Source organism: Dicentrarchus labrax, unplaced genomic scaffold (assembly GCF_905237075.1).
Source record: "Dicentrarchus labrax unplaced genomic scaffold, dlabrax2021, whole genome shotgun sequence".
Lineage (NCBI taxonomy): Eukaryota > Metazoa > Chordata > Actinopteri > Moronidae > Dicentrarchus > Dicentrarchus labrax.
In genome coordinates this window covers 29,662,376-29,690,194 of record NW_026136718.1, presented here as the reverse complement: position 1 = coordinate 29,690,194, position 27,819 = coordinate 29,662,376, and the positions used below count along the sequence as shown (strand labels likewise).

At 39.0% G+C, this 27,819-nt stretch overlaps 1 protein-coding gene across 16 annotated transcripts in view; it reads right to left on the bottom strand.

Moving 5' to 3' along the window:
* Positions 1-27,819, bottom strand: part of ptprfa (protein tyrosine phosphatase receptor type Fa) — a 283,480-nt gene that overhangs the window by 139,329 nt on the left and 116,332 nt on the right. For 10 of the 16 annotated variants that reach the window (XM_051377735.1, XM_051377747.1, XM_051377738.1 and 7 more), the window contains exons 6-8: positions 23,808-23,825; positions 20,034-20,144; positions 3,099-3,368 (exon numbers count right to left, since the gene is read on the bottom strand). In XM_051377735.1, the coding sequence (XP_051233695.1) occupies positions 3,099-3,368; positions 20,034-20,144; positions 23,808-23,825 (399 nt within the window). The remainder of the gene's footprint in view (positions 1-3,098; positions 3,369-20,033; positions 20,145-23,807; positions 23,826-27,819) is intronic. The other 6 variants (XM_051377741.1, XM_051377742.1, XM_051377743.1 and 3 more) reach the window with 1 other exon arrangement.

Genomic DNA, 27,819 nt, shown 5'->3' with positions numbered 1-27,819 from the left:
ATGTAAGTCCATCTATAGTCTACATTAGCAGAGCTGGAGTTCATTAGACGTACATATATGTAACAGCAGATCCTACTGTCCCCATCTTTGAATTATAGCAACAACATGCAATTTTGTAAACTTCAAAAAAACGTCCCTATGTTTTAGGGCCCTAACATAACATAACCTCTTGGTGCTCTTTATACTCTTTCTCCGTTGAAAATGACCTCTAAGCAAAGGTTCACAAGGTGTTGTCTCAGGTCTTTGTCAGTCAAGTAGAGGAGAGTGTGTCTGAGATTGAGGACCCTGATTACGAGGGATCCTCCTGTGATGAGAATGAGATCCTTGGGGTTGACCCTGCGTTCTCTCTCAGCCTGTGTTGACAGGGACTTTCAATGAATTCACTAAACTCACTTTAATACTGACATGGAGTCTTTCGAAACCACAGAAAGTCAGTATCATTCATCGCAATTATGTTGTCACCTTGATGTTGACTAAAAAGAAACAGTCGATTCATTCACCTTAAATTTAGTGTTTTTACTCCACATTAGCTCCCACTATCAAATTAAATGGATAAGGCTTTCTCTCTGCCTTGAATGTAATTTGAATTTTAAAAATATATAAAAATATAGTGAAATTCAATTAAATTAAATTCAATTCAATTTTATTTGTATAGCGCAAATTCACAACAGAAGTTATCTCAGGACACTTTTCAAATAGAGCAGGTCTAGACTGAACTCTTTATAAGATTATTTACAGAGACCCAAACAGTACCACCATGAGCAAGACCTTGGCACTTGGAAATGAAATGACATCAGTGAAATGAATGGGATTATGGTAATTCAGATTAAAATATTTAATATGAATCATTAACTGAATGATTTTGAGTCAAGTCAAAGTAAAAAAAATGTCAGTGTGTAAAGGTACAAAGTATTATAATAGTATTGGTGTTCTACATACAAAATCAGTCCACCATAAAGACAGATAATGCACTGAACTGCAAAAGACACATCGGTAAGGACATCATAGTAATAGCATTACATTAATGTTTATTTAATATATTTTTGTACACACACAGGAATGAATGCCAGATATTGAAGCTGTTTTATGAGTTTGTCTACTGGCATTTCCCTGAGGATCTGCAACACTTATGTATTTCTGAGAGCCTTTTATCTTTTACCTTTTGTCTTATATCTACTTGGTGCTCTTTGCAGTCTGAAATCCATAATTCTTATATATCTACAACCTAAAGCAATACAGATCCAACTAATTAAACATGTTTCTTTCTCACAGTAATTAATACAATAGGAAAGTTTCAGTAGCCTACTGTTTTTTTTTCTCCAATGAATGGAAATAAGACTGTATGCCATCATGCTCATTATGTAACTGAAACAATACTTGATTTTATTTTTACATAAATGTATTCTGCTTTTTGCGAAGGCCATCACACAGAGGATTAAGGAACAGCAGATTATTCTGCTTTCGCACTGCAGCTCTCATCAAGCTGTCCAAACATGTTCAAATATTGATATTAAGTGCCGCTCCATCAGCGAGTGCAAGTGGGAAATCTTCCTGCATACTGTATCTGACCCCACTGTCACTGTTTCACTGAGGCTGAGGAGATCAGAAAGTGATCCCCATTTAAGGGTTAGTTCTTTAAGAAAAATGATATGTACTCAATTATCACTAGCTGTATCCTCTTGTATGTAAAAAGTTGTCCATTATCACAGCAACTCTTTTGAAAAACAAGCCCAATATCACAAGCCGGATGTTTCAGGCCAGATGTCCTCTGCTGTCTTCCTCCACAATACAGATGTTATATCCCACCCAGTAATTTTAATTACTGACAGATTTCACTGAAAGAAGCCAACTGTAAATACCCCAGTACCCGTTGAATATCCCTGTTATATTTGCATATATACAGACATAGTTCCTGTGTGAACACATTGGCAAATTAAGTCAAGCACCTACTTGTTGTGGTCACTAGTGTAGCTAACTAGCAGCATGGACTAATGGAAAGCAGATTGTGTTACAGGTACCGCGAGCTGTGTTCCATTAAACCAATGATAGCGTGGCATAAATGGCAAAAAATGGTAACCTTGCTAAGAAAAATCACAAGATCACGCAAAAATCCACAGTGGTTCTGACCTATCAGCATCCTTTAAATTACTACTGGCAGCTACAGGCATGGTGTAGCGCTAGGTGTGTGTGACAGCATGTGTGATAGGGTTAGGCCAAAATAATTATTAATACCACCTAATAATACATTAAAGCTGTCAGGTTGAGTACCCATAGGTTTATGAATATTCCTCATTGCATGTGTTTTAACTATAGCTGAAGTTCAATGTTAAAAAACAGTGCAGTTCCCAGATTCTAGAGATGGTGTGCTTCTGTCCCTGGGATAGAAAATGTCTTATTTTCAGGAAAAATATGAATCCCTTTAAAACAACAATGGTGGCTGCTGCTAGAGGTTAGCGTAGATGCTGCTAGCATTGGTTCTGTCAGAACTGGAGAGTGTTTCTTTACTGAAAGAAGAGCAAAGAACAGCACTGAAGGCTTTTCTCCAAGGAAAAGATCTTTTCATTCTTCTCCCAACTGACTTGAGTGAGAGTTTGACTATGTTATATGGTTCATTGATCTGATTGGTTGAAACTGAAAGTGTCTGCTCGTTTCCAAATGGTTTGTTGCACAAGCATTTGGGAAGTTGTCGTTGGAAACTCAGGTCAGGTTAGCTAGTTAGTTCAAATAAAATTTTTCTTTTTCAAACTTCCAACTGCATGCGACAGTGAGATATTCTAAGAATAACAACAACAAAAAAAGCTAGTGACAGGACGTAAAATTATTTAGCCACACATGCTGTTCCTGTGGTCAAGAATGAACTTCCTTTGAAAAAAATTCAATTTGATTAAATCATTTCAACATTTTAACATTTGTATCCTTGGGCCTCCATTCAGCTGCACAAAAAAACTTCGCAATCACCAACAAAAACATTTAGAAAAAAGCTAATGTTTAAACATCAACTGCATTTATTTACAAATGATTCACAAACAAACGATTCAGAAATGTTTTTGTTTTTTGCTTCCAACCTTTCCACTGCCCTCTCTGAGAGTGTTCCTGACCTTTGACAGTGATCTGGGCCGTGGTCTCGATCATGCCCAGGGAGGATATGGCCACACAGGTGTAGTTGGCAGACTGTCGGATGTTGGTGAGCTCTAGGACGTTGCGGCCAATCGGCATCTCTTCCTCCCGGGTCAGCTCCACCTCGCCGCTCATCCACTTGACATAAGGCATGGGGGCCCCGACCGCAACGCAGGTCAGGTTGACGCTGCCCCCGGGCATCACCTCATGATTGGTGGGGGGGATGGAGAAACGGGGAGGCACACGACGAACTGCAGGGGTAAAGAGAGGGAGTGTGAGAGGACACAGAGGGGGGCAGGCTGGGACACTGGTCTGACTTCATGTTGGACTGGCCTGGCTTGTACTGTGCTACAGTGTGTGTGAACTGGTCAGGGCTGATGAGCCTGAATAACATTAGCTTCAGCCTGGAGGATTTTTACTAGGGATGTCCGATAATATTACATATAAAAAATGTAATATCAGGAATTATCGGTATCGGATTTTTATAACCGATGTTTGTTCTGTAGGCTTCAGAATTTCTGAGCCTGCCTGAACGCAGCATGGGACGTTTACCGGCGTGCGTTAGATGACGTATAACAACAACAACAACAACAACTACACGCTAGACTGGTTGGTTGCTAACCGTGGCTAACAAGCAAACAATTTAAAGCTGAATGATTTTAATATTAACACAAAATAAGTGCAATGCACCTTAAATATTTTACCCTGCTATGAGCTGTTCCTTAACCAAACTAACAATTGGCTTAGAATTTACATTAGCACTCCTTCAGGTGCATAATACAGTTAAACACATTAACCAAAGCTAGCGCTGAGCTAGCGGTTAGCTGCATTAAGTTAGGTGTTCTTTCAGACAATGGTACTGCCACTGATTTCACTCTGTTTTTGGTTTGATAGCAGTTTCAGAGAATTTTGTTAGGTTGGTTTATAAGAAAAATATTTTCTACTTTCTTGCTCTTTATACTACGTCACCTGTCTTTGATGGCTGGCCCGTCCAGTAATGACACTAGAGGGTAACCTATGGTGACTATTTTGAAGCGGGGGGCCACTGACCAAGCGGCAGTATATGATGACTTGGGAGAGAGACAGGGTTATTCTTTTGGGTTCTCCAAGTGGTAGCCACAGTAGGTCAGACATGTAATCATGATGCTATGTTATTGGGGCAGCTGTGGCTCAGGAGGTAGAGTGGGTCCATCCACTAATCAAAAGATTGGCAGTTGTTTTTTCTTTAGACAAGTTTGGATAACACTTCCTACAATTTGTGGGATCGGTTTCCTCATTTCTACATTTAAATTAGTGCAACACTGCTGTGTCAGCATTAAGTATGTAGACGGATCTGTTGCATCAGTGATGTCCTCGCTCTCTTGACAGAGAGTCATGAAAACCTGACTCACAAAGTGGGATTTAAGCTGGGGGCTGGAGTATGAGTGTGAGGAGCTTACATTGTGGATGAGAGACTTCTAAGGGTTTCGTCTTGGTTTAGCTAAAGAGGGGAGAGAGCGGGGTTATAAATTCTATCACTCTGGAGCTGAGAACTGAGAAGTAGCACTAGTAGCATGTACAGTATGTGTGGCTAAACAATGACTGACAACCTTAAGTTTTGAAGCACATGCGTGGGCTAAATGTTACTGTGGTGGAGGAGAGAGTATAGTTTTTGGGCGCTGCTCATACAAGAACAGCATTGTCTGCTGGCATGGGAAGCAGCAGGCTCTGAAATGCAGGTGGCTGGCATTAAGACTGATTCCCGCGGAGGAGAACATGATGTGGAGGAGGAAGAGAGGAGGCAAAGGGCTGAGAGAGGAGGACAAGATGGGCGAAGATGAGGAGAAGGAGTGGGAGGAGGAAGGCTTCGTGGCACACTGCCAGGTCAGTTGGGTAGGGGCTCAGGGGAAATCTTGTCTTACTGTGGCTGGTCACGTATTTGATGCTGCAGGACGTATATTTTGAGTCTTTGATTAAAAGTACAATAGGGTCAAATAAGATTTTTACAACCTGACAGCAAATGCATTTATTTTCAGGGTCGATAGCATTATTGATCACTACCAGTGATGCAGTATTACTTCATGCTGAGAATGCCTACTTTTCAAAACCCAACTTGGAAACCAAATAGCCAACCTCTTCATTACAAGTTTGGGTCTGATCTCTGCTGTAAATAGTTATGATGTTATAATAGCGTATGTCTAGCATGAAAACAGAGGCGAGAGAAACTATAAACTACCTCACAATGGATAGTCAAAGCATTCATTTATTTTTCTAAAAGGAACTTTAAAGTATTTTTATGTTAATGTTTCTTGCTATTTGTTTATTACTTGTTGTCCTTACTTTAGATTGTTATTTTCTCAGTTTAACCTTATTTTACTGGTGTTGACCTTTACTGATTTCACTTCATTTGGAGATAAAACTGAGACTATCACTGCACTTTTTTTTTTTTAACAACTTCTCTTATTGTCTGACTGCTTATGTTTGTTGCCCCATCTGACCTGTTTTTAGTGATGTTCCCAGGTCTCAGCAAATACTCTGGTCGTCATCCTAGTTCAGCATATTTATATATATTTATATTTGCTTATTGGCACAAAACACAAAGTGCAGCTGAGGCTGACGGAAATGTCAGTAGTTTGAATGGTATATGATCATAAACCAAAGTATTAAATATATTGAAGTTCTGGCTTGTAATGGTGCAACATTTAGAGTTAAGGGATCACTAAAGTTCTTACAATTCATCCTGAGGGGGAAAATGTCTGTTTTTATTATAGTAGTAGATGCAAAAGTTAGCACTTTGATAGTATTCATTAATTAATTAATAGTATCATCATGTTGTTAGTTTATTAAGATATTGTCATAATTATTATTACTATTGTTATAAGCTTTAAGGCCTAAAGTATCTATCAGTGCCAAAATAGATTAATAGGGGTCACAGATTTCATATATTTTCTATTCATGCCATGAATGAGTTTTTCTTTATTTAACTCGTTACATTAAATGATAAAAAAGCATTACAACGTCCGATATGATAAGAATTTTTCACATCCAAACAACATTGAATTCAAGATTTTACCCCATAATTATTGGGGAAAACTGGATCTGTCATGTCATGCTGCATGGCAGTGGGACAGTCATCTAATGGTGGCAGTACATTTTTAGCAGGTGCACAGCAAAAGCCAGGCCTTGACATTTCATTTCCCCATTGATCTTCCAACACACACACACGTGTGTCCTGTCTGCAATGTGGCAATGTGGGAAGTGTTTCCCAGTCACCTTTGCTTTTAACTTGGAATCATTTCAGAGCAAAATTGGCTTTGACAAACATGAAAAAGCTTTTAATTTTGATGTACCAGGGAAGGATGCAAATAGAAAGGTTCCAAATTTGGATGCTAACTGAAGGAAGAGACACAACTCTTTGTGTGTTGGGAAATGGAGGCCAGTAATACGTCAGAGATCTTACTGATAAACATCATAACATAGAAATTACCTTGAATTACCTGAAATTATCCTTACCACAGCAAAGATGGGATAGGTAGAGTACTAAAATACGATGTGTTAGCCTCAGCTGGCCAGCAGTTACGTCAGCACTGTTTCTCCAAAGTACTAAATCTGAATATTGATTTAAAACTGGTGAATCTTCAGCAAACATTTCAGTTTAACATGACATGAACGCAATGTAAGGTGTGTGGTTCGTAGCATTCCCAAAAAAATTCATCCTCACAAGACTACAGCATAAATGGAGCAGTAATGCATTACAGGAAATTATTTAAGGTGCTGGATTGTGGAGCAGTGCCAATATCTTCCCTTATATTATCACACCAGTGGTCTGTTATCCATAGGGCCCTTAAGAATGTTTTTTTTTTGTTGGTTAATTTTTTAACCCTATAACACCAATTGTGTTGTATTTGATACATGAGTTTCTGAAACCTCTATGTCATACTACTTTCCTTAAAATCCAGCTGGATACAAACCCACATGTGTATTCTGTCCTCTGGTGCATTATCTGTGCAGGCAAGTAAGGGGCTTTGGAGGACATTTCTAAAATGCCTGTTGTCAGGTAGTTATTTTTGCTTTTATAGTAAAAGCATGTTGAAAATGTATGTATCAAATATGATACAGCAGATATAAAAGGTAATTTATCTATAAATCCCACAATTGTCATTGTATTGCATGTCATAATACAATCGGCATTTATGCCTACCACAATGCATTTTACACTTTCGTATTTCTTTGATTATTTAATTAAACTAATAAAAGGTTTAAAGGTAATTTAAAACATTTTTCCTTACCACAGTGAAATAAAAAGGTTGTAAAAAAAGAACCAAACCAATTGAAATGTTCCAAATGTTGAAAATGTAATTCATATTTGTTTTTGTTTCTAAAATAAAAATTGTGGCAATCCATACATTTGCATAAATTCCTAATGTATATATTATTCCTAATGTAATATCAAATATGATACATTTTATTTTGACAATAGGCTCAATAAGCACTTAACTTTAAAAGAATTCAAGAGTTATTCAATAATTTTGCTTTGTATTCCCTTTTTATTCTTTCGCAGGACTGGCAGTGGAGTACGTAAAAGGGCCTGCCAATTGACAGTGATGTTAGATGGCCTGATGTGTGGGAAGCCCCAATTTGTTCAGTATTTTCAACTTATCCTACACATACTGTCCATATGATGACTGATTCTATCATTGTGCAACCCTCTGTGGTCACAGTGTAATAATAGAACTGTCTGTTACTTTACTTGAACATGTAAACCCGGAATTAACTTGAATTCTGGATGACCTCTTCATGTTTAGAACTGGTTAGACCAATGTGGATCTGTCCAGCCTGCTGTGTTGCTGATTACCATTCACATGTAGTAGAGACAAGTGTGTAGCTCGTGTTTGTTTTGGACTGTGTACTGTCTAATGTTTGTCCATGAATGTACCCTTTGTCGAGTCAATAATCAAAGGAAGCCAGACGCATGAAAAAGTAACTGACCTTTCTTAAGTCCCGCCCCTTTTGGAACCTGTCTCCTTTCTTGTACTTAGACATGTTATGTGCTAGGCTTATCCATGACACACACGTCTATCCTATCTTTTAACCATTTTCAAAATGTGTTTGTCTTTTCATCATAGATAAGCCTAGCACATATCATAAGAACAGGAAAGGAGGAACTTGACAGAGGTTCTGAGTGAGGCTTGCTCAACTGTTTTTGGAGCAGAGAGTAAAAAGGGGCGGGACTTCAGAAGGGTCACAAATAGTCTAGACAGTCCTGAATTCAATTCCATGTCAAGACCAACAAGTCCCAGTCAAGCTCTAAATTTATTTGCCTAACCCAGTCATGGACCTTTTACCAAATGCAATGGCGATGAAAATGTTTTGTCTGAGTAACAGTTTATAATGTAAATCTATATAAATAATAAATGCTTCTTTTTCAATTAGCAATTATCATTGATTGATTTAAAATTGAAATAACCCATTGCTGTCCTGTGAAAGTTATAATAATCTCTCTGTCAAAAATCCAAGTGAAGTTATGTGTTATTGTAGCGTTAAAAAAGTAATTCTACATATAAGTTGTTATCTGACGATATCATATAGCCGACAATAGCCAACTTTTGAATATTAGATTTCACAACTCTAATTGGCTGAAAAAATAATGGCAGGAGGCGTCGAGACCATAAACTAATGCATGGAAGAGCCCTTCAGTTTGATTCATGTCAGCTAACACTGAGATGCTTGCATGAGCTCCATATTCTGAGGCTGGATGGTATCGAAGTGCTGGCCAGCACTGAGGGAATCATCATGTTTTTATATTAGTCAATTAGAAGCCATGAAGTTACCCGTGGACATGGAAGATGGTCACAATGACAACAGTTTGAGTCACAAGTTAAAAGTGGTGTTATTAATGCTACTGTTGGTCTGGACAATGGCCTGATGGTGACTGACACCAGACTGAGACTGAATTTGTCACTCAGTCACCATTATGACATTTAAGAGACATACATTAGGAGCAGCGCACAGTTAGAATGCAGAAAAACTCTTGTTGGCATGCTAGAGAAAAGAGACTGGACAGGGAGGGACAAGTAAAGAAAATTTGGGCAACCAAGTCCTTAGAAAGAAAAAGCTTGAGTTGTAGGAGAAGCTAAGATGGCTGGGGAAGCAAACATCTGTCAGGGAAGTCATGCAGCAGTGCAGATGGAGAGGTAGCAACATGCTTATTGCTCGATTCATGGACAGGGATGAAGCTTATTGAGTTAAAAAATGTGCTGAATGGCATCTCACGTACAAGACTATGACTCATCAACTTCAAGTCTAATGTTCATTGAATCATTTTCCTTTAATTCTATAGTAACAGGTCAGTATGTCATACTTGGTACTGTGTGTTAACATTTTACACAGCGTGTGTGGATGTAAAACACAGAAAGATACAGACAGGTCTGGAAGTTTTGCCTTGTCCAAATAAATACAAGTAACTGCATAATTTTAGTTTCTGTAACAATATTTTTACCTGTTTCTCTAACTTATTGCGGTAGTGCACCCCCCAAAACAGTTTTCATTTACCCGGTGTTCTGTGTATCCATCAACATGGTTTTGCTGTGATTTTTGGAGGTATGAGTTCAGCTTTATAGCTCTCTATAATATAATGGAGTGCATGTTGCTATTTTTGTAACATGTTTTCTGTCATTTGTCATTTGCAAGCTATGCAGGAAGTAGAGCTGCGCTGATTAGTCAATCAAAAGAAAACTAATGGCCAACAATTTTGATAATTGAATTAAAAACTGTAAAAAGTAAATCATTTTTATAGGAAAAATGTCAAACATTTGCTGGTTGCAGCTTCTGACATATGAGGATTTGCTGCTTTTCATTGACAGTAAATTTAAACAATTTATGACAGTACATGAAGAGTATTTGGGTTTTGGACAGTTGACTGGACAAAATAAGCCATTTGAGGACATAACCTTGAGCCCTGGAACCTTGTGATGAGCATTTTTCACAATTCTTTGACATTTTATAGACTCCAATATTAATTGTCAAAACAACTGGCAGATTAATCGATAAAGAAAAAAAACAATAGTTAGTTGTAGCCCTAGTAGGAAGATGATGTCCAACCTATTAAGCTCTGATTAGAAACAGGGCGCTAACAATGAATGTAAAACACCAGACCTAAACAGACTTTAAGGCCGGTGATGTGTAAAAATAGTGGAGTTCCTCTTTAAGGCCCCCAAAGAAGCAAATGCCTTTGAGTTCCACTGTCTACAGGTACAGCCCACAGCTCAAAACTTCAGCCAAAATATGCATATATTTTTTAATGCTTGCAGCATGATAGGCAGGTGTTGAACATTGTGTTCATTGTGCATCCTTATTCAGTTCCTTATTTAAGTCCAACTTGAAGGAGCGTTTCCGTTTTTTTTAAAACAGGAATTTCTGACTTGATCTCTGATGTTTTAAGTGCATCATAATTTGTGGTTACAGATTTGAGAGTTGTTCGTGTTCTAAAATAATGTTTGGACCCCCCAAGACCAAATCTCCTTTTAACTCTTTCAAATAACATTTTCTAAGAGACCCATTAAACATTTGCACATGAATGCATTCAAAGTCAGTGGAAGGAGATGAAGGGAGCAAGATGATGCAACTTCACTCTAGGCAGCGCAAGTTGCCTCACAGAAGAGCTAACTTCCAGTTGAACTTGGTCCATTTCTATGAAATATTCACCCAACATAAATAATCTACTCAGTTTCAACAAAAAAGCAAACCTAAACCACTAACTCCAGACAAGCCGCTAGAGGGCGAACCTACAGTAACATATTTCGAAGCATAATGCCACTGACCGCACTGCAGTATTTGATGACTTGGGAGTAGGGATGTCACGAGAACAAAGTTCTGAAAATGTGATGGTACTCATTTTTCTTTAGTGCTGTAGGTAAGGTGCAATTCTTCCTGACATGACAGGGCAGCATATACACCTACAAGTATTCTAGTCAGCGCATACCAGCACAGAAGAACAACACCACGTGGAAGACGGCGACAAGTACAGCTGTCTTTCTTTTCAACAAAAAGAAAAAGAAAGACAGTAAAACATTTCACATATGAACTCCGATCAACTTGTCTGACGAGTTCTCACATGTTGGAAATACTCTGTTTGTTTAAGACGAGGGGTCAGCTTCATCCATAAAAATGCATGTTTTTGATATCAAAGTTATTGTATCAAAGCTGATATCAATAAACCAATTCTCCAAATGAGCTGATCGAAACGGAGGGCAGTGCAATTCTAGTCAGCCTGCCCCATTGTGGTGCACTGGGATTTTATGAATATCTATGAGCAAGATGCACAGACGGTGTGGAAATCTGATGTTTTTACATCACAGACAAAGAAAGGCAATAAAACGTAAGGTATAAAATGAGAATTAAGTAGTCTATTGATTGGCAGTCTATATGAAAGCCAGTAGGTTGAGTAGTTGTTTCTTTTTATTTATTACTTGAAAGCTACATACCACTGTCGTTGTAATGTTCAAATGTTTTAATAAAAAGGAGCATATGTTGAATTACATGGGATTTATTGTTTTGTTTTTGTTTTCTTCCCGTAGTATCAAAGTAGGTATCGATAATTGTGGAATTTCACTGGTTTTGGTATCAACTACTACATTTCTGGTACCATGACATCCACACTTAGGAGTGAGACTGGAGGTGAGTTTGAGGGGGTGAGGAGCCTGCAGCACAGCAAAGCATGAGGTACTCTTTGGTTAGCAACTCAACATGGAAGGCAGAAGTGGGAATACATTTGTGCTGATGTCGCTACATGCTGTCTATCAATCAAAATGGAAATGACAAAATGTGATGATAAATGCATCATCCACATACAGCATTAAGCTGATGGCATCCTAGATTCCAAGTGCCTTAATGTACCAGGAATTCAGGGATCCTGGAACATACTGGTGATTAGATAGTCATTGTGTCAAAGCAGTTGTTGAGCCAACATTTCTAGTCATTCCCCTGCACTGAGCAATACACAACAGTATATAATATAGATATAGATGTCGTATATATGCTTTTAACTATCTTTCTTTCATTAGGTAAAAAACATGGGGTTTTATATCACTTAAATATACTGTAGCACAAGACAAAGGTGACTTCAGAATGGCCATTTTTGCAGCTCTCAGAATCAAACCCACTTTATCTGGTGTTACCACAATACTCAAATGGCTTGTTGCAAGTAACAAGAATCAAGCACATCCTTTTCTAAAAGAAAGTTCAAACCAACAAAGTATTGTAACTGAAATGTGAAATCACATATAGAACCCCTTGTGCTCATGCAGCATCTCTCTATATATTCTCTGATCTCAGACATAAAGCCCTGAAGAAACAAGAAATAAAAGAATAAATGAAAATATTTTCTGTAGAATAAAAGATGACCAGCAAGCTGCACTACAAGTCTGCAAATCCACTTATCAAACACAAGCACTTCAGCTAGGGCTGCAATCCTTCCAATACTGTTTCCCTCCCCCACAATTTCTGAGCTCCTCCATGTTCTCCTATTAATGATCCAGCTGTAAGAGTTTTTTGGGGAAAAGAAAGCTGTAAACATGTTTGAGGCTATTTTGTTCTCCAGTTTTCTTACAGACACAGATAAGTGGAAAGCATGGTAAAAGCAGTGTGAGCTCAGAGCCTGCCGCTCAGTGTAATGATGGTCAGACAGCGGATGACAGCTGGGACGAGCCATGCCTTTGAATTAGCCAAGACAATAAAAACATGATCAGCATGCTGCAGAGGACGTCATGGGACTGACGCAGTCGCAAAATTTTGTGGAGTGAGCAAAAACTCTGAACTAAGACTATGTTGTAAACACGACTGATGTAAAGACTATGTTCCACCACCAAGAAAGGTGTGAGATGTGTGACACCTCATTAAAATCTCTTTGTCACATGTAAAGAACAGGCAAAGGTTCTGTTTGGGCAAGAAACAAAGCTTGTGTCATTTGGTATGTTATAGAGTAACCATCCCTAATAAATCCATACAACACTGATTACATGTAATGGTGAAAACAGGATGCTGAATGGCAAATGATAATGGTTGGTTCTTATACAGTTGCAAGTTCCTTCTGGATGAAGGTTTATAGTCCCAAGATGTAGAACAAAGCAGTTAGTTATTTTCGTGTTTTTTTTTTTATTGTTCTCTCTGTAAGTGCTGATTATTAGAGACTGGAGGACTTTATCCTTTAATTCATTAATTCATAATTTATTATGTATCATGTTTGTCTATTATCTGAGTTGTTGGTTGTTAAAATATTTTTGTCAAGAGGAATGCCTTGTCTTTTACTGCAAACCAAATCTACCTACATGTGACACAGTAGCTGTGCTAGTGCTTGCTAGGTACAACAATTAAAGAAATATGCTGATAAGAGTTATTACTGTAAGCTGATTTAAAACAACCTGTGCAGCTGTGTCCATCTCCTCCAGTCATTTTCTGACATTTACTTTCAGGGATGTAGGTAGGTATGTAAATAGATGACATCTCAATCATTAATCTCACCTACAAAGTACTTACAATATATATAAATGAAAACAGAGGAAGTATGATGTTAGATTTTGTTTACTCTAATAAATTACAGTAAAGATAACAGGTGTATCACAATTGAGCCTTCCTAAGTCCCTTTTTGCTCTGTGCTCCAATAACAGTTGAGCATGCCTTGGTCAGAACGCTTCAAATCATTATTAACTTGTTTTAGCCTGTGTTATGGAATGCACCTGAAATCACTTGGAGGTTTGGTTACTCTTTTTTTTTTCAAAACTAAAAAGAAAATATTTCACTTCACACAGTGACTACCAGTGTGACCATCTCTCTGTAATCCTTTTCTGGTGGGGAAATGTATTAATCTTTTAAAGTGCAGAAAGCACATTATTGGACTTTCAGAAAAAGCTCATTTCACAAAATGTCTGGGGAGCAGGCTGCATGGAGCAAAATGTGATGTGATGCAAGGCAGCATATGCTGTAGCAGGATGGGGTGGGAAGTAGCAGTAAAGGGGGGGGGTGTTGCACTGTGGGATTGGGGTCCTGAGAGAGAGGCCGGGACGGGCCTGAGGCGCCTAGCGAGATGCCAGCGCAGCACGGCTCCAGTCTGCCAGGCCTTGGCTTTAAGAGGGTAAAGAGTGAAAAAACCAACCTTCCCGTTGATCTGAGTGGTGAGATTTGATTGTATTTTTGGATGGCAGGGTGCAATGATGATGGAGGGATTTAAGATAAAGTGAAAAAGAAAAAAATAAACAAGAGGGGGCAAAATAAGGAGTAGGAGGAAGAAGACAAGGAGAAACATAGAGAGTAAAACAGGCAAATATCTGCTTATCCATTAACGAGTGAGATAATCACAGTAGAGACAATATCCTGTGCAGTGCAGTGACAACACACACACACACACACACACACACACCATATGATACATAACAATGCGGTGCAAACCCATCACACACACAAAGCAGAAGGCCATTAAGGATGCACTCTCACATAAGACATATCGTCAGATTATCAGCACGAGTATAACTCTGACTGTAACAAACAGCACTACTCCAGTGTTTCCACTCAGTACACACACACACGCACACACACACACACACACACACACACACACACACACACACACACACACACACACACACAGACGCACAGAAGCAGGCACAAACATACAATTACACACACTCACATTGCCCTCCCTGTTCTTCTTCACTGCAGTGTTTGAGCCCTTCGGAGCTTGAATTAAGACAGCATCGAAGAGGCCAAGGCTTGCTGACAACCAGACTTCATTAAGCGCACAAAGCAGACAGTGTGTTACTGCCCACATTTATTCTGCCCATTGACTCTGGGCAATCTCAGCCACCGAGCCCTAAATCAATGAGCACATAAACATGGCCCCTGATAGGATTAGTCAAACACTCACCTTGAAAATTTGTACTTCTTTTTCCGTGTGTTCAGTCCTAACTGAGTGCACATTCATTTCTATGGAGCAACTTGATAAGCTAATACTGCATTAACACACTGAGTCAATGAAAACTGTCCCCTCAATCTACTTTCCCACTAACTGATGAGAACACAAGTATTAAAGTAATGTGAGATCTGGCTGTGACTGCATTTATATGGACTACAATCATCTGACTACTTCAACCAAGAAACTATTGTAGTTTGATTAAGCTGTTTAAATACATCTAATTTGCATGCTACCAAGGAGAGCTTGACTAATGAGAGAAGTTGTCTGAGCTTTCCTCCAGTATTCAACAACAAGCTGGTCTTTTATGTGGAGTATAGTGATTCACCAATGTGCAAACTATGCTGTTGATGATTAAGTCATTCTTTGTTTGTTAAAGTATTTTTTTGGGCTCTTGTTGCCTTTACTTGATAGTGACAGCTGAAGAGCGACAGGAAACGGAAGAGAGAGAGATGGGACGACAGACAGCAAAGGGCCACAGCCTGGACCCAAACCAATGGCCGCTGCAGCAACCACCAGGGAGTCCCAAGTCATTCTTTTAATGTTATACATGAGGGAGGAGCTGGGAATCGTCTGAATGATTGCAGACTTTTAGGGACATATTTTCATGCTAACAGTTAGCAACACCTGCTGGCACCAAATGACAAAAAAGAACAAACCATGGCTCCTTATTTGTGGTTTGCTATTGACATTGTGAAGTGAGTAATGGGAAAATTGTTCTTAGAGATGGCAGTAAGCTGTTGGAAATATCAGCAGTGAAGACATCATCAGTAATGGAGTACTGAGCCCTGCAAACATTTTCTGCAGATGTTTTTAGCTCTGCAAAGTATTAATTTACCCCAAATTCAAAGAAAAATAGTTAAAGGTCCAGTGTAGTTGTGATTTAATGAGCATCTCATATAGGGGTGTAAGAAAATATAAAAAAATAACGTACTGCGATAGTTTTGTGATTTTGTATCAATTCCCAAAACACAGTATCGATTCTTGTGTTGTCAGTGTCAATGTTGTAAACTGAGGGCAAGGATGTTTTTTAGTTTTTGGGCTTTTTTTGCGTCATTTTCACATACTCTAAGAAGTAGTACATACTAAAATGTTATTATGGAGCACTGAAGCCAACTATCTACACAGTGCACATCTGATATCATCATTCTTCTCTCTTAAAAAGTGGACCAGGGGACCATCTCTCTGTTCCTCTCTCTGTTTCTGTTCTTGTGTATGAACAACATCATTCACAAACAAGTTCACTCACACACAACAGAGAAAACTTAAAATACTCTGGACATCCAATAGAAGCAAACAAAGCAAAGCACATTAAACAATCATGTGTAAATATACAAGGATAAGCATTTGAGAGATGGACAGAATTATATGTGTATATGACACATGAGTGGAAGAGGGATCATGGTTTGTGGACAGGAGCACTGAATACCACAAAAAGAAAAGACATGAAAAGCTAAAAGAAAGATGAAGAGAAATATGGAGAAAAAAATAGACTCATACACACACTTTGGCAACATATGGCATGTTGCAGTGTTTGCTCAGAAGCCACACTGTGAAATGAAACTGGAAACGTAAGCTACCAGCACACCTGGAGAGGTTAAAGGTTAAAGCAACACAGACAGGAAACTTGAAAAGAGAAGCAGAAATAACAAACTTGACTCTGTTGGCTGCGGCTCTGTTTGGTTTAGTGGAGTAGCATTCTTCCAAAAAACAAAAGATGAAATATGTACAGGTTTTTTTTTTGCAGCACTTTTCATTAACACATCAGCCATGTGTAGAAGCACAGAATTACATACATTTTGTTGTTTCAAGAGACTCTGGGATTTCTCTTTTTTTTCTCTCTCAATGGCAGTTTTTGACCTCAGGTGTGTACGTGCACGCACACGCACGCACACACAATACATTTTTCTATTTTAAATTAAAGCGTTCGCCATGGTTGACAGATTTGACCAAAACTTCAGCACAGAAAATGTCTTCAGTAATATGTTTGGTTTTATGTACATTGTATCTCGGTATTGTGTTGCTGTGATCTTTGTGTTGCTCCTGTCCATACTTGGTCTGAAGCAACACCTTCATAACATGACTACACTGTCGGAAATGGGGGACAAAATCCAGTTGTCGTTCTTCTACAGCTAATATAAGGCTTCTCTGTGTTAGACAACTCAAGTAGGTCTTCTCCAAAGTTACTATCTGGTTTGTATAGAATTCTAAGCTGCAGCAGAGTGATACATCCATTTCTTTTTACTATAGCAGTGACGCTGTCTGTATGCCTGAGCCATGTTGCAGGTGTGGGCCCCCAGTTTCTCAACATTATTTTAAAGACATGCTTATGGTGCTTGACTGGTCCAGTCTGTTTGAATGGTAGTTGGACTGAAGTTTATATACCTTCAATAAGCTAACTGGATGGATAGGCTATCTTTGCAGGTGACAACCTATTGTCAACCTATTATAATATCTTCGTTGCATGAACCAGTCTGCTTGTGTTTTGAAAGTAATACAGTGATGCTACTTTTGAAAGCCATGAAGAACAGCATACGTATTTTCATGCCACCGTTTGTGTTTTGTCAGCAGTCTCTTGTCCCCAGTAGCCCATAATATTCTTAGAACATTTTAATAGCTTTTATGTTGTTGTTTATGCCTTTCACAGAACCCTGCTATTGTTCTGGACCAATTAACTGTAGTTAATAACTGGTTCTATTAATACATTTACTACATTAAAATCATATAATAGGCTGGTTTGAAACTTGATAGCTCTATAAACATAACTAAAATATTATCTGTTTTATGTCATGCCGTGTGTGTGTGTGTGTGTGTGTGTGTGTGTGTGTGTGTGTGTGTGTGTGTGTGTGTGTGTGTGTGTATTTGTGTGATTTTGCACACGTCTTTAGGCGAGCAACGTCAGTAAAAAAATAAACAACAACTGAGACCCATCATTACTAGCTAAACACACATTGACTATATAGTTAGTGGACAGAGCTTCCGGGTCTGTGAAGTGAAGCCAATGCGGAACCGTCTTAAACTTAAGCTCAGTAAACCATATAGTCTTCCATACAGCATGATCTCCATTTTGTAATTCGTTGTCCAATTTAGTGTGTAAAATAGCCGATAAAGCAGGGTATGCTTTAGGGCGTGACTACCTGCCGTCCATCCAGCTCAACGCACCAAACTCAGATGGAACTGTCAAACTAGGCAGTGCTGATCAGATATATTGTATATAATTTATATACTGTATTCAGCTGACTCCAACTGCTGAAGCAATAATTAGCTGTTGTTAAAATGTAGACTTTTGCAGCAGTTTGTGTTATGTTCTTACAATGGTGTTGCTCTTTCAAGGGATCACACAATGAATAATTACAGCAACTCTTATTGTACACATGACATGAGAGTATTGTACTGAAGATATTCTTGGAAAAAAATCAAAACCTATCCTTTAAATAAGCTTCTTTGACTATCTAAGTCTATTCTAGGGCAGTGATTCCCAACCAGGGGTAAGTGAAAAGATTGCAGAGTAACTCAACTAATTTAAGTCATAAAACATAAACTGAACAGCATGTGCAGTATGTGTGAAAACTAGCTAGTTAGTAAGCAAGCAGATAAGTCTAAATACTGATCAAGTACATAGTAATGGACGGAGGGTCACAATCGCAAATGTTATAAAGATAAATCATTGAAAAAGTAATTTAGCAATGGTTGCAAAAAATAATCAAAAAATTGATAAATGGTCTAAGTGGATAAAAGTAAATAAAAAAATCCTTGGAATAGCCAAGAGTAATGGATAAATCGTCTAAAAAGTTAAGTTAAAATGGATAAATAGTTGAAACATTCAGCTTGTGCCACAAGTAGTACAAACGCAAAGTTAAACAAAACACTGACAGTTCAACTGAATGAAAAAACTTTTAATAATATTATATAATAATAATAATAATAATATATAATATCTATTTTAAAATAGTCAATAGAGTTAAATATCAACCAGTTTAAAGGTCCAGTGTGTAACATTGAGGAGGATCTATTGGCAGAGATGGAATATAATATTCATTTTCATCCAAATCTGTTCATGATGATGTCGTGTTGAAGAAGGTTGGGATGTTCTGCTTTGGGGCTAAAACAAGGGGATATAATGAGATTAGTGATTTGTGACACTTGGTCAACATGGGCATATAGCCATCATTAATGAAGGAATGTTCAAAATAGTAAAACATATTGTAAAACAGCACTAAAGATTGGGTGGTAACTGTATTTGGCATGCAGAAGCATTGAAGGGAAACTGCATCAAAGAGCATTATCAATGGAAGCGTCAAATGAAAAAGAAACTAAAGCAGTAATGAATCACCCATGCTTTGAAAAATTGCCTTTGAGAACCTGAGATTGGTTGAGGCTAATTGAGTCATTTGTTGACAAGGCCTAATTATAAGAAGCCCTGAGGCTTCCTTTTACCCTGCTTGCTTTTGCTGCAGCACATCCAGCTGACTGGAGCGCTGCTTTCAGGGAATTTCCTGCCTGTCTCTCCTACACGGGCTGTACAGCAGTGAAGGTGTCAGCTTCTCTTTGAGGCAAGACTCCACATGTAAACCTCTATCTCCCCAAAACAAAGAGGCAGAACCGCAGCCAACCTCTCTTTCACCCCTGATGAGTCAACCCCCCACCCCACCCTCCAGCCCCCACCGTGAGGTTAGACAGGTCAAGCAAACTAACAACAGGGCACGGGAGCAAAATACATAAATCACCCCCCAGGAGACAAAGACGAGACAGAAAGGGAGATAGAGAGAGCAGGAAATGACAGTGTGAGCAGAGACCGGACAGGCATCAACAGGTTTGACTTTCACTGCAGTTACATCCAGGGAACCAGCCTCCCTATTGGCAGTCAGGAGGCAGAGCATCAGTGCAGAGGAGGTGATGAGAGAGGATCTTGCTGTTGGAGGTGGCGACCTGAATGGCAGCAGGGAGGGGTCGCCAGGGTCAAGAGGGATCTTACCTCGAACATAAAGGTTAGCCGGAGCCGAGTAGCGAGTCCCGGCGCTGTTGACTGCCACGCACTCGTACTTGCCCTGGTCCGACTCCTCACTGTTCTCGATCTGAAGTGCTCCTGAGGAGGGAGGCCAAAATGTCACAGTTCAGGACTACACTACACACATTCAAACAACACACACACACACACACACACACACACACACACACACACACACAGGGTGGTAATCTGACACACTTTGCTGTCCATATCCTTTTCTAAATTAAGCCAAACTTGATCCTGTCATTTTTTCATTTTTTACCTATATCAAAAGCATTCAGGATTTATGTTTACTTTTTGGCAGCCTACACTTTATCTAATTATTTATGGCAGTGACTAAATAATATTAGGCTTGTTCAAGATGACCCAGGACTCAGCGATGATGTCATAAGATGGGCTCACAGAGCCTCCAGCATGGCTGTAAAATGTATCGCTCTTTTTTGCTCTGGGCTCCAATGACAGTTGAGCAAGACTCTGTCACCTCGGTCAACTTTCTCCTTTCCTGCAAAGACATGTCCTATGTCCTAGGTCAATTCTGAAAAAACAACCACATTTTGAAGATGGTTAAAAGATAAAAGCGACATCTATATAGTCACATCTTAAGTTTGCTAATGTTAAAGCGAACTTACTAGCTAAATAACAATTATTGTTGATAGTTAGCATACTACACCTAGCTAGTTAGCTAGGGTTTTGCTAACAGCATTTTTGGAGGATGTCATAGATAGCTACCATTCCCTATTGTCAGCTGCATCATGCTATTCAATAGGAACAGTCTGTAGTTGGTCATTCTGAATGTCAATCAAAACACTTTCCAGTAAAAATGGTGGTTCATTAACACATCAAAAACCATTGTGGAGCAGAGAGAAACAACACATGTGATGTTGACTGTTTAAATCTAAAATTAGCAGCAAGATCTTAAAAACCCTGACTGGTCAAAGCCTTTAGTAGAACAATTGTGTTATATTCTTATATTTCTATAACCCTTTCTCTCCTTACTAACCTACACTGCTCTGTGTGAATATGTACACTTATGTTCACTTTGAGAGCTTTCATTCTGGGGAAGGAACGGGTCAAACATAAGCTGAAACCTACCTGACACCTACTCATTCCAAAAACATTTCAAAACAATTACAAAGCATTTATACAAACATGTAATATCCAATTGTCAATAGAGGTTAGGTTTAATATACAAAACATGAATGTATTTTTAAGCGACTATGCGGCTGTGAATGTAACATACATACATCATGCAGTTTTGCAGTGGACAATAAGAAATGTACATATTTCAGAATACAATCCTGAAATGCAACATGGGATGGGTTTGTAACACAATGTCAAGAACTTGATTAAGAGAAAAACAAAATCAGCGGTTGAAATAATGTGTGTCAAGTAACATCTCCGGTGGATCTGGTGCACAGCCAGCCGAGAGACGGAGGAGGAGCAACCTTTATCTGGGATGCAGCTAGCTACGACAGTCTGCCTGAGATGTATGTCTTTAAACTCACTCGCTCACACACATACACACTCACAGTATGTAGGTAAGCATTTCTCCTACATATCACAAAACATCATGTCAAAATAATAATGAAATCACACTGTTGCTGAAGTGTGAAGAAGAGTGAATATCTATTTATTTCCACTTTCTTCTTTATGATGATTGTCTCATTGCACATTTAGCACCTCTAGACGACAGAGGCCTTTTTGGAGAAAAACAGATGCTGATGGATGTTTCCTTTGACCTCTTGGAATGAAAAAGGCTAATCAGTGCTGCCAGAGAATGTGTGAATTCTTATAGAGACTATGAAGTCCTAACTAAAATGTTAGAAGCTGCCGAACCTTCCTCTGCCCTTCAGACTTTGAGCCTTCAATAATGGAGCATGTGCATTACAGCGTGCAGACAGAGGTCAAACAAGCGCTTTGTAGACTACTAATTATGCAAGTGGTGCAGTAAGTTATCACATATGAAGACTCACTTCCATGACCTGGCTCATTGGCCCAACCAAGGCAGTGAAATCTCAGAGAACTGACAGTAGGATGCTCAGCTAAGCATTCAGCATGATAAGGTTATCATGTCAATGTGGGGACTTCCATGTTTCTTGTGGCAGCTGATAGGAGTGCAAGGCTGTGTTCACACATGGAGTTTGGTTTGGTTTAGGGGGCTTTCAAACCTTATCTGTTTGGTGCAGTCCGCCCTTTTGGTTCAGTTATGTTTAGGCTGGTTGAAAGCTGTCAATCAAACAACTGGACTGAGATAACCTGAAAGGTGGGTCTGGATCCACGTCTAATCAGACCCTGGTGCATTTTGTTTGTAGTGCGAAAGGAGATCAACTTTGAGACAGTCCTGTGGTTGAATCCCCTCTAAAATTTCTAAATTTTAAACTAGTATTTGCTGATTATGGAAACTGTCAACAAAGCAATCTGTCTGGACCAGCTGAACTAAACCGTAGCTTCAATGTTTATAACTCATTATTTTAAAGCTGTACCTTATGACCAATATATCAAAAAGGGCTGTTCTGGCTGCGCCACGGCCACTAGAGCTGATCTGGATTATGTTTGTGATTCCACCCGAATCCATAGAGAGTTTCAGAAGCATGCCAGAAGTGGCTCTCCACTATGCTCCATGACAATAAGCGGCTGGTCTATTTTTGACGGAAGCCATGTCTAGCTGCATAGAACAGATCGAGGTAGAAGCCCATTCATAAAAAAGAAAAAAGAAATCAACAGGTCGAGCAGGCTAAACGCTCCACCTCTGAATTTCTCCTGGTGGGCTATGAAGTCACATGGAGGATGGATCTAAACAGCGTCACAGACACAACATTACAGAGCTGTGCCCAGTTGAATCGAGGTGTTCGAGGTAGGCATGGGACAATATGAACATTTCATGTGATACACGATATTATCACAATAATCATGAAACTATACTTTATACTTTTTAAAACATAGTAGAATATTACATATATGTATTGCATTATAGATAGGGACCTCATCTCCTGGAATCTATACTATTTCCACACATATGGTTTAACGTTTTTTGGACGGGGATACAACAGGTGAGCTGAGCCTTTAGCCATGGTGACAGGCTTAGACTGGAAAAATGCGGGCTCCTCCTTGACCGCTCGTTCAAAATGAATTAGGAAATCAATATAGGACTGTATGCTGTCAAGCTAGACAGCTTAAAGATATTCACAATAATCCTGATAATCCCATGAATTGAGTGTTTTTTTAATCACAATATGTGATTATATCCTATATCGTCTAATCTGTAGATAGAGATGAAACCAGACACCACTTTTCTGACAACTGAACAAACCGCACCAAATATGTTTGTGTGAGCACAACCAAAATGAGTACTTGGCAAGTGTGGCTAGCTAGTAGACACCCTTTATGATCCCTTGCTTCCTAATGAAATCATTTTCCAACAGAAGACTTTTTGATCTAAATTGATTATACTGCTTGTTAGGCTTCATTGGTAAGCTGTCAAAGTAAACTATTATCAGTGACTTTTTGAATTTGGGAATTGTCACCTGCAAGTGTCTCTTGTTTTTGACTCTTCCAAAACCAAAGGTTTTGTGGTGAAGGCAGAGAAAGTGCCGGAGCCAGTGAAAAGGACAGAGAGCTGAAAATGGGGACACACTAAGGTGACAGGAGGAGGAGGAGGAGGAGGAGGATGGAGGCGATGAAGGAGAGGCGGCAGTGAGGAGAGGAGGATGAGTAGACATTTTATGTACCCAGCATTCTTACCTCTGATTGGTGTACCACCTGGTGAGGTAATTTGAATGCAAATAAGATTAGAGATAACCATTAGTATAAAGAGAAGATAGAGAGAAAGTGAAATAGAGAAAGGCAAGAATGGCAGGAGAGCAAAGAGAGGAAAAACAGCAGAGATTAGAGCGACTACTATTCTCACCCTGTTAAAAAAAACCAAAAAACTTAGCCATAAATATGTAAGGTATTACTTCATATTTAATAAGTCAATATTTTCAACCAAAACCAATTTCATAAATGACAACTGTGCAAAATGTTCGCTTGGTGAAAACCATTTTGTTTCTGTAGAAATTATTTTTTTCCCATAAGCTCTTGATAACCACAACATTGTTTTAATAATGTATGAATTCATACCCCAGCTACGACAGCCGGTCTGTCATTTGTGCATCTAGGTATTTACTTTCACATGGTGCTTATTTGTGTTATACACCTGGCTATTTGCTCCACAGTGTTGGCATCCTGTTGTGATCATAAAGCTCTTTATTCCCCACACCTGCTTTTTTTCTCTGACAGCACCTGACTATCAAGCACTTGACCCCTCATTCAGTAACAACAGGCCTGCTTTGGTTTGAACCCAAAGGCGTTTTCTTTTCTCATGCATTCTGCCGTAACAAGGCAGATAACACAAGCTGCCTACTCTCCCTCTGATGCAATTCAAAGAAACCTGCACTTGTGTCCTGGAATACACTGTGATGTTGCTGCCTCAGTGGTGGAGAATTGTAATACCAAAATTAGCATACTAGAGATTTATTATATTTATTATAACAGTTAGTTATAACAGTTAGCCATTATGATTTGGGTCATCTAATCTTGTGCCAGCATTTTCACATGCCCTATTCAGTCCTTTTTCAATCTGAGGAAAGGATCTAATTACAACCAATATTGCAATTTTAATTGCTATTATTTTCTACCAATTAAATACAAAGCAGAGTTTTAAACAAGTTACAATTGTACCAAATCGAATCACAAAAAATGTGTTTGTATGTGTAATCAGACAAAATAATGCAGTTACTTGATGTTCGGGTCCTCCGTGAGTTTAAACCAGTCAGTCAGAGAAGCTTAAGAGCTATGCTGTGACAAACTTTTAAATACTGTCAAACTGGATTATTTTCGAAAGAAAAATGTACCTTATGTCAATAGTGCTTTATGTGTATATTGTTTCATGACATAAATAAAAGTATCAGATATTAGATGTCAACTGACTACCTCTAATAATACAATTCTAATAATTGAGCCCCGGAATCCCTGTGGTCCTGATTCAGAGGTTTTAATCATTAATCATTTGTCTGAAAGTTTAGAGGGGGATTCCACCAGCTGCCCTTTTATTTACTTGACAACTACTGTCCTAGCAAATTGTCCGAATACAGCTATGAATGGGGTTCTCCTAGTTTAAGAGGTCCCATTCATTTAGGACAGTTGGGAGCACTTCTCAGGCTTAGATAGGCAGGAAACTGGTAAATCATCAATAAAAAACAACTGTGTTACACAATATCTGTTTTTTGCTAAAAATGTCCAAGGTGCTCTATAAGATTGTGTACAGGAAACAAACACCTAATCCCTGACTTTAAAACTAACAACAGGTAAAAGCCCAAGATGATACTGTTGAGAAAACTGACAAGATAATGTGTAGTTTAAATACATTTTTTGTACTGTGTTTTCTTCTGAACTGCTGTTAATTTGTTCCTGCTCTGATTAACAACTCTAAATGGCTTATTTTCCAGAGCAACAGCTGCCGAGCTTCATGGATATCACTGTATCGAAGTTGTGACTGTAACATAAACCTATAGGATCTTAATATTATCCAGTAGCATTCTGTATTTTTATGTTGAGTTATGTTAAATCATTAAAAATTTCCATAACTGACTATATGTGGCCATTAGCTATCATTTATCTATAGCAAGACCTACCACTCTGCTGGTGTTCTTGCACTAAACAAGTCTTTTTACACTAGTCTAGCATAGATGCTGGTTTTCAAAGAGCATATTAGACAGTAGCCAAAAGTTTCTTTTTTGTCGATTATCTCACAGAATGAACTTTAATTAGCAACAATTGAATACATTTGTTAGCAACAGTTGTCATCATGGCTGAGGAAAATTCTGGGTCACCAACTAAACCTTTCACCTCCTGCAGCTTGTTAAGACTGTTAATTACTGAAGTTATGTTATCAAAATTGCAGCTCTTGTAATTTGAAAAACACACTCAACTGCAATTTAAAAATGATTAATGGCTCAGCCCTAGTACTAATACTTCATTTCAGTAACAAAATAGTAGCATTTCCTCCTTTGATCTTACATATCCCTGGTGTACGTCCCTGGCACCATTTGGGCATATCAGGTCATATGCAGCAAACGGTAGAGAGAGGGAAGGTTAATTATGCAGACGCCAGTGATCTGGATAATAATCCAAGCCACTGTTGACTCGACAGGAACACAAAGAAGTGTCAGATAGGTGGAGAGGAGAGGGGGCCCTGGAAGCTGTGTGGCCCCAGGGGTCTGATGAAGGGGACATCAGCAGCTTTCAGAGGGCTGGGCTGGGCAATACTGAGACCTGCCATGACTTCTGTCCACAGCTGTCTGACAGCTAGAAGAATCCCACGCCTCTTCAGCATGTAATCAGGGTGTCATGACAGGTTTCTGGGGTTTCATTGTGAAAAATAATAGGACTTTATTATATTTTCACAATGTTTGGATTGAAAGGATTTTTTTTCTGTAGTAGTGTCCATCAATAAAGAATGTAGTAATGTACTGGCAGTTCTCATATTCCGCTGTATCAAATTTCCTCGAAATCGTTTCATCCAGCTTTTTTCCATGCCCTTTGTACGCAGAACTAATAAAATCTGGTCTGGAAATCTGACTGGCTGTTAAAGGAGACCTCCAATGATTTTATACATCAGTATATACAGTACTACTCACCCTGTGAAAGCAGTTGTATATTTTTTTCTGTGGTACAATTGTCAAATCGAAAAAAATATAACCCCAACAAGGTCATAGTGATGTCATTAGGATTATCAAGGTTCGGGCTACTACAATTTTCTTAGCAGAAAGCTCATTTATGTTTGGCAACAGCCACTATTACCTATACATCCAGGGGCTCATCCGACTAACATGGTTTAGCTAACATACTTGTCTCATTGTCAAAGCTTTCTGGGTGGTTCTCACACTTTAGAATGTATGTTTCACACATTATTTAGGGATTTTCACACTGCACTTGGCCCAGGGATAAAAGCATTCCCAGAACCTTCTTAGCCCCAAGTTGAAGGAGCTGTTAGCTCCAGGCTAAAAAAGCTTCCACATTGGCACAATCCTGGCACATTCTAACCCTGACTTCAGCCTACGGTTTTCTGGCCCTGCTATGGAGCAGGGTTAGCCCAGTGTTTGCGGGGTTATTCCTGAAAAAACAGGGCTGAAAGGTTGACCCTGGATTAAAAGTTTATGTGGGAAAAGGGGAAAAAGTTATTCCAGGGTCAGCTCTTAGCTCAAAATAGCCCAGGGCTAAGAATATGCAGTGTGGGAAAAGCCCTCAAAACTGAGACCTAAATAGAGTCTATTATTAGTATAATATGACTTGAATTATTTGGTCCATTAAGCGTATGAAAACGAATAAGCCATGTAAAGAGGTCAACGTCCTGTATTGAATGGTTAAGGATGACATACTGTAAAGCTTAACCTATACTAGGAATTGCAATACTGCTATCACTGGAGTAGTCCCTTTAACAGCCAATAAGTGCAAAATCATTTAGCTCGAGCAATCTTAGTCCACACACTGGCCACTGGAGTGTTCTGCTTTCTCAACTCACACATAAAAAGAAACAGGCAGACAGGCAGTGTTGTGACCAGTGTAAACACACAGTTATTGCTGTGTTTGAGCTGCTCAATCAGGATCTCGATGTTTCACTCCAGCATTGTTTACCACAGAAGAGTTTTGTCCTGTTGCACCGATCTTCTTGAGCTCCTGTGGCCAGCAGTCACAGTGCTCCTCGGTCTTGGTC